Here is a 13,467-nt window from a genome sequence, read left to right as displayed (position 1 = left end):
CTCCCACAGAGATCTACATTTGTCACCACACAGGCAACCACCTACTTTGCTTACCCTTAAGGGTGACCCCATTCCCATGTTGCTTAGCAATGTGAAAGCATATAATGTAAGACCAGTACTTTGTTATGAAGGGTACTCTAAAACCAACTAATATTTCAGATGGCTCTTCCCCAATCCGACCAAACCTCTGCCTATCTTGATTTCTACAATGTGCTGAAATGATGCCCAATCAATACCTCTGATTAACTGAATCCCAGATAACAGAAAGCCAACTCAAGAACATTTTTTCATTTTTTAAATTTATTAATTTATTTTTATTTTTTTTATTAACATATAATGTATTATTTGCTTCAGGGGGTACAGGTCTGTGATTCACCAGTCTTACACAATTCACAACACTCACCATAGCACATACCCTTCCCAATGTCCATAACCCAGCAACCCTATCCCTCCACCTCAACACCCCAGCAACCCTCAGGACTCAAGCACATTTATCAGCTGCTCAAGAAGTTTTTATACCCAAGGGCAACACTGTGTTAAAACTACATATTGGCTTTGGAAAAAATGTCAGGGTGACAGATTTATAAAAAGCAGTTAAGAAAAACCTAGAATACTTAGGAGTGGTTGTCCTGGATCTCTCCAGACTAGTATGGGGGGGGGGGCAAACTGCTCTTCTCCCCAGCCAGCCCCCCAAACCACTCTGGGTGTGACTCAGGAGAATTCTTAGTAGACTTTAATCAGCTGGCTGGAGACAAAATGCAGACCAAAGGGATGCGTGGTCAGAGCAGGAGCAGAAAAACAACACAAGTGTAAGTCATCCCCGTATCTGACTCCCCCTACCTGGTAAACCCACAAGTTAGTTCTAGTGCCCTCACTCTATCAGATACACACCCCAAGCCTCTTACACCACTTTACCCTGGTTTACTATTCTTTAGCTTTTATTATGCGAAATGTCCTTGTTCACATATTTGAATTCATTTGTTTAACATGGTAATTTGCTGCCTCCCACCTCTAACCCAAAAAATGTACCAGGCCTACACAACCTTAAGGAAGGCCTGGAAAGTTCCCCTCCTTATCCAGGGTTTCCAGAACAATGTGAACTGGTACACGGTGGGCGCTTAATGCATGAATACCGGTAGAAAGCATTTATGACTTTGGAAGCTAAAGAAGACTTATAAAGCTTGGCTCTGGCGATACAGGAGAGATCCCAGGCACCAGACTCATAATTAGCCTCTGATCTCCTCCTAAGGATGGAAAGACCAACTCAGCTGAGCCCGCGCCCATCCGCCTGCCTAGGAAGGTAGGGGGGTAAACCGGCAAGAGCGGCCAGAGAGCCAGACGAGCGAGGAGCCTCCAAATGGGGGCGAGAGGCGTGGGTAGGCCCCGCCCGGAGCCCTGAGGCTGCCGCCCCGAGCCCTCCCCTGCGGCCGCCGGTCCCTGGGGCGACAGGGACAGCCCGGGCCGGCCTGCAGGAGCCGCCCCACGCGCGCCCTCCAGCCCCCGCTGCCGAGACGCCGCCGCCGCCAAGCCGGGGCCGCTCGCCGAGTTGGCTGCGCGCGCCCGGGGAGCGCAGAGTTTGCAAAGTCGTCGCGAAGCTTCGGTGGAGGGAAGGGGGTGGGGGAGTGGGGGTGCGCGAGAGAAAAACCCGCCTCTTGCGAGTAGAGCGAGGAAGAGGTGGGGGAGAGGCTCCGAGTTCCGCTTCCTGAACGGCGGGTGGGTACAGAAGGTTGGCGCGGGGAAGGCCGGCGGGACGCGCGCTCCGGGCCCCCGCGCGAGCGGCGCGGCAGGCAATGGCCGGCGAGCGGACCCGCAGGTTCACCCGGAGCCTGCTGAGACCCGGGCAGGCGGCCGAGCTCCGGCACAGCGCCGCGTCCGCCGCCGCGGTGGCCGTCAGCAGCAGGCAGCAGCAGCGGGTGAGTGTGGCGCGTTCTCCGCGCCTTCCCGCGCTCCCGGGGCGCCCCGGGCTCCGAGCCCGGCCTCCCGGAGCGCCCAGCGCATCCCTCCCTCCCCTTCCCGCGTCCCCTCCGCGAGGCAGCGCCGCCGACGCTTCCTGTCCAGGAGCGCGCGGGGGGACCGGGGACACTCAGAAGCGCAGAGCGTGGGAGTCGATGTGTGTGGGTTTGGGGGCTGGGGAGGTGGCAGGAATGCCTCGAGAGTCACATCGGCACTAGGTTGTGGGGTGCGAGCGACCCGAAGGGTGGGGGATCCGCGGGAGCGGAGTCGGCGGTCCTCTGCGCTCTCCCTCACCCCTGGCGACTGGTGCGCAGCTTGGAGACGATGTGACCTGAGGTCCTCCGGCTGAAGCTGGGAGCCCCGCGTTAACGCTATCGCGGAAATAAATGTCCTTCGCACCACCCTCCGTCCACGCGGTAAAAAACTACAAACCACTCTATGCTCCTCCAGAAAGGGACCGGGGAACTGTTTGGAGGAGACGTGGGTCATTAAGTATCCAATGGTTTCTGGGTTTTTTCTAAGATGTTCGCGGGGTTCTCACGCCAAGATCGCTTTATTGGTTACTTCCTCGTTATAACGCCTTCTAAGTTCTGGGTGATTTCCGCGGGAAATCCCTGGGGGCAGCAGCCAGCCATTCCGAATGTCTGATGCCCAAATCATATCCCTGTGTCTCCAGATGCTCATAAGTTCCAGTAGGTGTCACACTCTGGGGTGTAAGTGTCCGGAGGGGAAAAAAAAATCAACTCTGGTGGGAATAGGGAGAGAGTGGGAAGAGCGCTACACTCAGACGTGGGCTCAACAGCCTCACTCTTGGCCTGTCTCTGCTGGACGGGAATCCCACGCTATGGGTTTCATTTTCCTTATTGCCAGGAAATATCATTAGGAATTAAACGGCTTCTTTTAAGGGTGTCAAAGAAAGTGTTACTCTTGCCAGTCACCCATGAAGAGGGAGCCAAGAGCTGTCCAGAGCCAGTTCCCACAGCCAGGACTTTTCTCTAAAGCCAGAGGTCGGAAAGTTGAACAGAACGGAAGCTAATTGCCTGGCAGAGGGATGAGGCATCAGATGCCCAAAAGGGCGGGGGTGATTGGAGTGTGGCCAGGGTTGGTGGCCAGGGTGCCTTCTCTTTTACTTACCACTGGCTGCGCTCCGCAGTTACCCAGAGGTGATTTCAACTGTTCACCAACCCTGTGCCAAGGGTTGCCCGTGGTTGGGATATCAGCATGCACTATTTCGGGGCAGGAAGGATAAACTGTCAGAAAGGACATTGGGGATGGGGGGGGAGGTTCAATTTGAGTAAATGAGATCATAAGAAAATCTTCAAATATGCATAGAAAATAAATTTTACTTTGGAATGATCAGTCGGGTTTGTGGATTTGTTATTCTCTGCCATTTACTTGACAGGAACTTCATTGTACTGTCGATTTGTTTTATTGAATCTCTGGACTGATCTGTTGGAGAAGTGCAGAGATATAAGTAGCATGCATTTGGAATAAACAGCTCTAAATGTTGTTTTTGATTTTTGTTTTATTTTTAAGGGGATTCTCCTGAGTTTTGTAGTGCTAGAATTTCTATAAAGAATTTGGATTCTAGATAGGCATCCATTACTTTCTTTGAATTTATGTCAGGCTTGAGATCCTAGGGTATCTTGTCAAAATGAATAAGCTCAATGTATTAAAAAGAGTCTGGGAGGGGGCAACTCCCTGGCAAAGGTGTCCCTCCTCCCTCCCCTCACTTCAGCACCTTGGCCAACACTCCTGAATTAGCTTTTGCCAAGACATTTCACTGGCTCTTACACATCTAGTCAGGCAGTTTGGGCAGCGATCTTGGCAGCAAGAAGACACGTGCTTTGAATTTCATTCTATCAGGGAACTCTTTAAGGGAAACAGGAAGGTGATGAGTTCTCTGAGTTGGCACCCACACTCAGTAGGATTCTGTGGGGGCAGAGCATCCCTTTTGAACCTAAAACCTTCTAATTGGACTATGTGTGGAGACTAATCCTAGCTTATGTGATCCAATCCCTTAAGATCCTTTATGTTTGTTGCTTCAACTCCTCAAATCCTGGTTGTCAAGGGAGAATATTAATAGGATAGGGGAAGAAGATTATGGGTAGCCCACTTCAATACAGTCAAGTAGAATTGTGTATATTGGAGCAGGCTGTCATATACTGAAGAACATTTGAGAGATACTAGAAGGTTTTATGCAGAAAAATTGACTTGCTGCTAGATTCACATGATGCCCTTTCTAAAAACCCTGTTTGGGGGGCCAAAATCCTCCAGAATGTTACAGATAGATTGTTGTAAGGTTGGAACTCTGCTCTATCCAATAAGAATAGACAAGGTTGTCAGATTAACAAGGTAGTTATGAGTTGCAGACTCTGAGAATGGGATATGTGTATATACACACTCTTACACACATGTACATAGGACAGGAAGGCTTCAAAATGTGTGTGATTTATGGAGAACACAGGGCAAAGAGATGCTGAGTGAGAGCAATTGACTAGGGGGTCAATTTTGAGGGCAGTTACTGAAGTAGGTAGAGCTATAAGCCAGAGCAAACTTGATTTCAGTTTTAACCCAAGCACTATGGCAGACTCATGTGCAGACAAGACACCTCACCAGGGTCAAACTTATTTTAATCCCTCTTAAGAGGAGGGGATATCCGCATTCCCATGTTCACTGCCACATTTTCACAATAGCCAGGATACAGAAACATACCTTAATGTCTGTAGAGGGATGACTGGATAAAGAAAATGTGTTCTATATCCCAACCTTAAAAAAGAAAGAAATCCCACCATTTGAGACACTGTGGATGAACCTAGAGGATGTTATGCTGAGTGAACAAGTCAGACACAGGAAGGTGAATACTGCATGAACTTAATTATATGTGGAATCTAAAATAGTAAATCTCATAGAAGGAAAGAGTAGAATGGGGGTTACAGGAGCAGGAGGCAGGGAAGTGAGAGGATGAAGAGATGATGGTCAAAGACTACAAAGTTTCACTTACACAAGATGAAGGATTTCTGGAGATCCAGTGTGCAGCTTAGTTAACAATACTGGGTTGAATACTTGAAAGTTGCTAAGAGGATAGATTTTTAGTAGTATCTTTTCAACACACACACACACACACACACACACACACAGTGGTAACCATGTAGAGGTGATGGTTAAGTTATTTAACTTCATCCTGCTGATCTCTTCACAATGTAAACATGTATCAAAACATCAAGTTGTACTCCTTAAATGTATACAATTTTTATATGTCACCGCATTTCAATGAAGTTCTTAAAAAGGAAAAAAATCATAATAATACATAACAGTTATGAACAAAAGCCATATATTTTAAGAAGAGAAATATTTGCTCCTTAGTTATTCTAAAATTTTTCCATGGAAAACAAATGAATCACAATTCATGTCAATGCCCATCTCAAGATCGAGTAGAGTTTAAGTAATTTCCAGACATCCCATTCATGCTCACAAAGCAAGCCTTTTTAGAGCAGAATCTCAATTGAAAAATGATTGGAAACATTTCTTCCATGTCAGTGGGTGAGTTTTATTGAGTGTTTTATTACTTTGGTTGAATATACATATGATGTTGGCCTCAAAGTTGTAATGCCACTAATTAGTAATTCTTTACAGGAAACTATTCTTTTAGAATGTATGAGGTGCTTTTGTATTTTTGTGTGAATTATTTAATTTAGAGAGTTTTCTGTAATTCGTGCTATAAATCTAGGATTTGCACACTTTTCTGCATTTATATTCAATAGCATTTCAAAAGAAAAATACTTTTAAAGAAAGTAGAGATGACTTTTCTGTTAACATCACATTAGGGCTGTCACTTTGAGAGATATAGATCTTTATTTATGGAACGTGATGGCGTGAGTCAGAGAAATGGAAGACTCTGAGGAATAAATAATCATCTGGTCAATTTTTGCCTGAAGCCTCTTATATATTTCCCAGATGGGAACCACTTTATTTATATGTAGTCTTGAATGCATTTATGACATTTACTCTGTTGTTACGCAAAAATTTCTCTGTAAGTCGTTGTTGCATTGTAACTAACATTATTAGCTTCTTTTATTTATTTTTATTTATTATTAAAGTAAAATTGACACACAGTGTTATATTCATTTCAGGTGTGCAATACAGTAATTCTGCAGTTCCACACATTACTCAGTGCTTTCCATGACAAGTGTAGTTACCATCTGTCACCATACATAATTACAATACCATTGACTATATCCCCCATACTGTACTTTTCACTTCTGTAACTTATTTCCTTTATAACTGGAAGTTTGTGCCTCTTATTCCCCTTCATCTATTTCATCCATACAGCAACCCAACCACAACCACTCCTCTGGTAACCACCAGTTTGTTCTTTGTATTTAAGAGGCTTTTGTCTTTTTGTTTGCACATTTGTTTTGTTTTTTAAATTCCACATATAAGAAATCATAAGGTATATTTGTCTTTTTCTGACTTATTTCACTTAGCATAACACCTGCTGGTCTATGGCAAGATTCCTTCCTTCTTTTTATGGCTGAATAATAGTCCAGTATACACACACACACACACACACACACACACACCCCACGTCTTCTTTATCCATTCGTCTGTGGATGGTTGCTTGGGTTGCTTCCATACCTTGGATATTGTAAATAATGCTTCAGTATACATCGGGGTGCCTCTGTCTCTTTGAATTTGGGTTTTCATTTTCTTTGGGTAAATACCCGTATTGGAATTAATGAATCACATGATATTTCTGTTTATCAATGTCTTTTAAAGAGGAAACGTCCTCCCAGAAGTGATTGTACTTACCCAGTATGGGCATAAGCAGAAAGCATAAAGGGTAAGTGGTTGAGAAAGGACACTATTGACTTCTGTAATCACAAAAATTCCATAACCTTACTTTCCTTTGACATTTTGTAACTTCTTCTGTCCTCCAATGATACTACTTTTGATACTCTGAGGAGCTCTGAATAAGAAGCAGAACCTCTGACAGACCCAAAATCTTTGGTTGAGAAGTAATGTCTGTAAACATGTTTACAGGAGCAGAAGGAAGAATTTCCTCTCCTCTGAACTTTATGATATGTAAATGGTTAAGAGTAGGAGGGGCTTCAAACACATGAGTGGGAGATACTAGAATTTCCAAAAAGTAGTATGCTAGGAATGAGAGCAAATGATACATGCAAAAAGTGATACTGAATGGAAGTAGAACAGTTGTGTCACTGTCCGCAGCTCGGGTTCAAGCAGGATGCGGAGTGAAGGCCTGTTTGTTTGGCGCCCACAGCATAGTCTGGTTTGGTTTGGTTTTGACAGGGTTCTTCATAACAAGGGTATTTACACTTTAGCAGAAATCATAGTCTCACAGCTTATGTTGATGGTGTTCCTTCATGAGGAAGGTACCCGGCATGGTGAAGAAGTCAACACAAGCTTAGTTTACAACATCAAGGTTGAATGTTATTGATTGTACCAACTACTGTTTTTTCTTACTTTTCAAGCACATTGCAGAAGTGACTTTGAAGATAAACGGTAGCAACAGGGGATCCGGACAACTTCTAGATGGGTCCAAAAACAAAGTAATGAGTGTGGTTCTTGGCTCTCTTCTCCTTTACAACAATTTTCCTTGAAGCCTCGAAAAGAAAAAGAGCGGCAATGCATGTGTTAGGATAAACCATTGAAGGAGAACCCACGAAGTGCCTGGCATGCAGTTCAGTGTGTAATTCTCAGAGCCATCCTGAGGATGTTATTATTGTTACAAATTACAGAGGAAGCCATTGAGATTCATAGGGTTAAAGACCTCACTTTAGGTTAAGGAACCTCTCTTGCACCCTGAATAGTAACTAGCAGAGTGTTACCTTTCAGTTCTGTAGTGGCTTCCAGCACCATCTCTAAACTGGAAAGCACGAGGAGTTGAATTTGCTTGATGTTGCACTCTAATTGTTAGCTCTACCTAAGGAAGAGGAACTCTGTCCTTCCCACTGATAATTCAGAATATCTATCACTGCACACTCCAGCTTTCCTTTGGGGTTAGAAGCCAAAGCAAAAGCTGTTCCAAGACCCATAATAATGTTAAACCCTGGGGGGCTTGAGTGGCTCAGTCATTAAGCATCTGCCTTCAGCTTAGGGCATGATCACAGGGTCCAGGGATCAGCCGTGCACTGGGCTGCCTGCTCCGCCGGAAGTCTTCTTCTCCCTCTCTCACTCCCCCTGCTTGTGTTGTCTCTCTCACTGTGCCTCCCTCTGTCAAATAAATAAATAAAATCTTTAAAAAAAGTAATAATTTTAAACCCTCTTACAGCAACCAGAGTTCAGTTGTTAAGTCCTTCAAATGTAAACTTGCTCAGCCATCCTTATGCTATCAATCTGGCAAAACCATAAGCATATTGTGAAAGAGGGTGGGGTTATTTCTTCTCAAATCTACTTCTGTCTAGAACAGCCTGCGTCTCCATCTCAATCCCTTCACCCCACTCCAGCCAGTGCCTGAAATTTTCCAGTGCCTCATGTGTCCTTGAGCATGTATTTTCATTTATCTAGGTTGTGTTGTGATTCTTTTTTCATGCACTTTTTTATTCAAAGGAGTGATTTGAAGTGTCTTACAAAGATGCATATAAGGCAACAATAAAAAATGTAGTGAGTAAAGGGTAAATAGCAATAATAGCAACAACAAAAATGCAATATTAGGAAAGTTAAACATTGTCAAGAGTAGATTAATGGAGAACTATTAGTGAACACAACTCATAACCATTAACTCCTTCCTACAGTCCTGCTAAGACTGTTTCCTAGTGGCCAAGTCGAAAAGGAAAACACGATCAGCCATGAGATTAAGAGGTCTGCAACGTAAAAGAAAATAATTTGCTCTGTATGTGTTCAGCTTTAACTTATACTGAGACTCAAGAAGCAAGACATTTTTTCCTGTGATTTTCATTCAGGGCAATATAGATTCCCACCACTTAGAATGTCCATGGGCTAGCTGCTTTGGAATCACCTGAAAGCTTGTTAAAAATGCAGAATCCCAGTCCCCATGGCAAATCTACTGGAAGAGAACCTGTATTTTAACAAGATCCTCTGGTAGCTTATATGCATACTACCATTTGAGAAACACAAAAAATAAGCTACAACTATAACCATAATTTTGCAGTATATGGTCAGTCAGACAATTGGGTGAGGGTCCAATACAAGACAGTTTCTTCCATGACTCTTTGAAAGAGTTGCCTGAGGCAAAAATAAAGTTTAGATCACCTACAAATGTATGAAAATGGATTGGTTCCTTGCTGATGACTTTGGAAATTGCCTTGATAGTTTCCGTTATAGTTTCTCCTTCATGCCGCATCTTAACTGTAGTGTAATCTTACACTTCCAGGCTAAGCAAAAAATTCCATAATGTATATAAAATAGGCACAATCTGAATCTGAAAAAGTCCTGACCTGGGTTACAGCTCTAAAGACCAGCTCCAGGGTGCGGCTGGTGTTACCCTGCTTACCAAAGAATTTTAAAGCAGGAAAACTAACACTCATGAAGGACACTCAATAATGACTTTTTGTTGTTGCTTTATAAGACTTATGTTGCTATCATTGAAACCGTTAGTGATTTGAAAATAATTGGTTATACCAGGAAATCTGATTGCTAGAATCAGAAAATCATGAAAGGTTTCTCTCTCTCTCTCTCTCTCTTTCTCTCTTTTTTTTCTCTTCTAGTCACTGAGTCTCAGAGAAACGTGATGTCTCTCCTTCACATAGGAATGTTCTCAGGATGGAATTCTCTGGAGTTAAGGTCTAGATTTCCCCCCCATGTGACATGGTCCAGGATCCCTTTGACTGGCTGTCCTTCAGCCTGTTTTGGGATACTCTTTCCTCTCTTCCACTGTCCATGAACACTTTGAGCAATCTGGCCAGTTTGGGAGTTGGTGCAGGGAACCTCAGAGCATGTGAGTCTGGAGAGCAGAATTCCAACCCTGGCCCTTTACCGGGTCATGCCTCCTTTTGCAATCTCCCGTTTTCTCATCTGTGAAATTAGAAGATTACAAAATTGAGTCCTTCTGTTGGCCATTCCTTAGCCCTAGAGTTCTCATGGCTTCTCCTCCTCCTCTGTTGGGTTCTCAGATGTCCTCTTCTCAGAGGGATCCTCCTGGGTCACCAAGTAGAAGCTGGTGTTCCTCAGCCTTCCCTCCACTGCAACCTTCTGTGTTCCATTCCCGGAACACGTGTTCCATTCATTTTCCTCGGGGCTCCAACCACCACCTAAAGTAGATCTTTTTACTTATTTAATTTCTTGTTTCTCTTTCCCAAACTTCCTCCTTTCAAATATATATGCCATTGAGAAAAGGAAAGGTGTCTGTTTCACTACTTTTATACTTTATTTACTATATGAAAGTGGGGGGGGAGTCTCCCTTTTCACTGCAAATGAGGTGCTAAAAGCAGCATCAGGAAAGTGGGCTGGTTGTGCACCAGTGAGTGATTGTAATGGAATTATGACTTGCAAATGGCCAGTTTGTCGGTATCTGCTAATGATGTTCCTTGAGTCATCTTCTTCACAGTGTACTCAGAAAGAGAGTGAGCATGTCCTATGTGCCAGGGACTTGACTCATACAATCTCTTTTAATCCTCATGACAAGTGCACAATAAAGGATTTTTTATCCTATTCTAGAGACGTGGTGGGAGATGAGTTAAGGTCGGTCTTGCCCCAGATCCAATGACTAGTCATGGATGAATCCCGGAGTCACAGGCAGGTAGCTCAGTTCCAGAGCCGGTGTTCTCCATAACTGCTCTGTCCTGCAGACCAGTTGCCGCAGGCAGGCAGGCAGGCAGGCAAGCCTCATTACACATGCAGTCAGCATCCAAGCGAGAGAGAGCAAGGACAGAAAAGGAAACCCCAGAGAACTTGCCACAGGAAGAGGTTTTGAAAAGGAGCTTCTTAACAAGAGAAGACCTGTGGCTACTTCTGCTCTGCTCAGCCATTCCTTATCCATGACATCTCAGAATGCAGGATACCAGGAGAGACTCCTGCTTTGGACACTGTATCCGTGCTCAGTCGTTTCCCTAGGAATGACCAGCATGCAGTGGGTTAAGCTTTGCAAACAAAGCCTCCTTCAACTCTGAAAGGGGCATCATTTGATTCTTCTCTATAGAAATCCATTTCTGGCACGATAAGCATGGAATAATTGGGTTGCAGCATTACATCTGCTACATTGTCTTCTGTAGTCTTGATTTTGATGCTCATGTTTACAAATGAGAAGAGTTTTTTCCACTAAAGTGAGATTTGTTTGCTCTTATCTTTTACTGCAACATCAGTCAGCTGGAAAGAAATGCTTGTGTTTGCTGGACGCGACATGTTGACCTACATTAAATGATGTAGAAATGATAAAATCTAATGAATGTGACTGAGTTAGTGGCAATACAGAAAAATACTTGCTTTTGAAAATGTTAATATTTTGCAATTAGATTGAAGTGGAAACGCCTCTGAGACTAGAAGAATTAATGGACCCAAATTAGGCAAAGTTCCTTTAATTGTGCTGCTAAATGTAAAAATAGTCAGTTTTTCTAATTCAATTTCAGCATACCACCTCTCCTGACATGGAATTGGGGAAGCTTGGCAACTCTTTAAGCTAAAGACCAAAATGGCACAGAGTTTAACAATAGGATCTGGAGGGTGGTCTGTTTAAAAAGATGACACCATTTATGATGGCACAATGAGCTTTTCTTTATATAATTATTCTAGCAATTACCAATTTAAGTGACTAATTAAGTTGGTCAAAATGGCCACTGGCTTTGGACTTTCAAATCGCACATTCTATATAAAGAACACAGGCGTGAACATTTGATGTGGCAAACAAGCAAACAAAAAACTTAAATAAAATTTGCTACTCAGTGAAATGTGATAATTAAATTATTTTTGAACATCCATTATTTATTCAGTTAGCTTTTAGAAGTCCTTTTGTCACTGTTCTTTAGAACGAGAAAATGGAAATTGTTTACAGCTGAGTAACTTTCATAAAAATGAAGAGTGATATGAAAGCCCAGTGACTTTTTTGAAGAAGAAAATTCAAATATGGATATCTAATATTTAAAGTTATTTATGTTTATTCTTTTACATTATTTATTTACAAATCAGACATTTAAGGGTGGCTCAGTCGATTAAGCATCCGACTCTTGATCTCGGCGCAGGTCGTTATCTCAGGGTCTTGGGATTGAGCCCCGCATTGGGCTCTGTGCTCCACATGGAGTGAGCTTGAGAGTCTCTCTCCCCTGCTCTTCTCCCTGCTCTCGATTTCTCTCTCAAACACATAAATCTTTAAGAAAATAAAAATGAAAATCTGACATTTATTCAAAAGAGAATTTATTTTCCAAATGAAAAGTATTCCCAGTTGCTTTAAAGCATATCTATATACATAACCATAAGGTCTCTCTATATGTGAAAAGGCTAATAATAAAATTTATTGGCATATTGGTATGGACAGAGAGGTTCTTTCAGGACCTTTCTGAGTGCTAACGTGAAAGGTTCATTTATCAATTTCAATTTTTGAAGTCAAAACCATTATGTGGCTGCTATCCAATCAATTTGAAAAAAAAAAGTTTCTTTTTGTTATTAGGAAGCAATGGCTTCTAGGCTGTGTAAACTTGACCAAGGCTTTACGCTTCTTTGGGTTTCAGTTTCCATGTCTTTAAAACAAGAAGGTTGGACACTGAGACCTTTAAAGATGTTTTAGTCTTAAAAATCTAGGGAGTTCTCCTTTTAAAGTTTTTCATACAGGATTAAAATATACTTTTTTTCATCTTAATAACATCATTATTGATTAAGATATCTGATTTTAGCAACTGGAGGAACTGGCTCAAATAGGCTACAAGCAAATTTGTTTTTCAGTGATGAAAATGGTAGAACCTGGCTGTTGGAGGATGTAATGGACGAAGTGGCCATTCATATACCCAAAGGACTGGCCAAGGGGGATGAGAATTGGCAAAAGAACAGTCAGCAGTGACAAAGGTGTGTGAGACAGGTTCTTCCAACCTGGGGAGGGGGGACTCCAGTGCAAGGTTGCAGTCTCATTTCCCTCTTTGCCTTCCTGCTGAGAATAGAAAGACCCACCTGCGTTAAGAGAGGGAGCTTTCCAGTTCTAGCGCCCTGGTCTTTGGCTTACAGGCCTGGCCAACCTCCTCCCAGCCCCCACATGTACAGAATATAGGTGAGTGGTAGGGAGAGTTTGAACTCTCCCCCAAGCTTCACACCTCTCTGCCATCAAAAAAACAAGAACTCTCTTGCTAGTTCTGTCTCTGTTTTTTGTTTTTTTGATTTTTTGGTTTTTTTTTTTTTTTTTGTCTCTGCCTCTATCACCGCCTTCTTACACCTGAGAAGGGTAGCATTGTCTGTCTCTGCCCTAGTATGATTTCATAGGCATTAGAAAGACAGAAGAGTCTTCTTTCCCAGATTGTTCACCCAGAAGCCTGATCCAAAACAAGGTCTGGGGTATTTCATTCAGCAGTTGGAGATCAACCTTAAATACACGAGGTCACCATTGACTTAAAT

At 43.0% G+C, this 13,467-nt stretch overlaps 1 protein-coding gene across 2 annotated transcripts in view; it reads left to right on the top strand.

Annotated features, from left to right (window-relative positions):
• Nucleotides 1–1,736: 1,736 nt before the first annotated feature.
• DOCK10 (dedicator of cytokinesis 10) overlaps nt 1,737–13,467 on the top strand; it is a 263,090-nt gene continuing 251,359 nt past the window's right edge. The window contains exon 1 of one of the 2 annotated variants that reach the window (XM_032857354.1): nt 1,737–1,913. In XM_032857354.1, coding sequence (XP_032713245.1) covers nt 1,791–1,913 — 123 coding nt within the window. In that variant the 5' untranslated portion in view covers nt 1,737–1,790. The remainder of the gene's footprint in view (nt 1,914–13,467) is intronic. The other variant, XM_032857356.1, reaches the window with a different exon arrangement.

The sequence above is a fragment of the Lontra canadensis genome, unplaced genomic scaffold (assembly GCF_010015895.1).
Source record: "Lontra canadensis isolate GAN:19392208 unplaced genomic scaffold, GSC_riverotter_1.0 scaffold13, whole genome shotgun sequence".
In the NCBI taxonomy this organism is placed as follows: domain Eukaryota; kingdom Metazoa; phylum Chordata; class Mammalia; order Carnivora; family Mustelidae; genus Lontra; species Lontra canadensis.
Note: the sequence above shows the minus strand (reverse complement) of the source record. Positions and strands in the feature narration are given on the sequence as shown.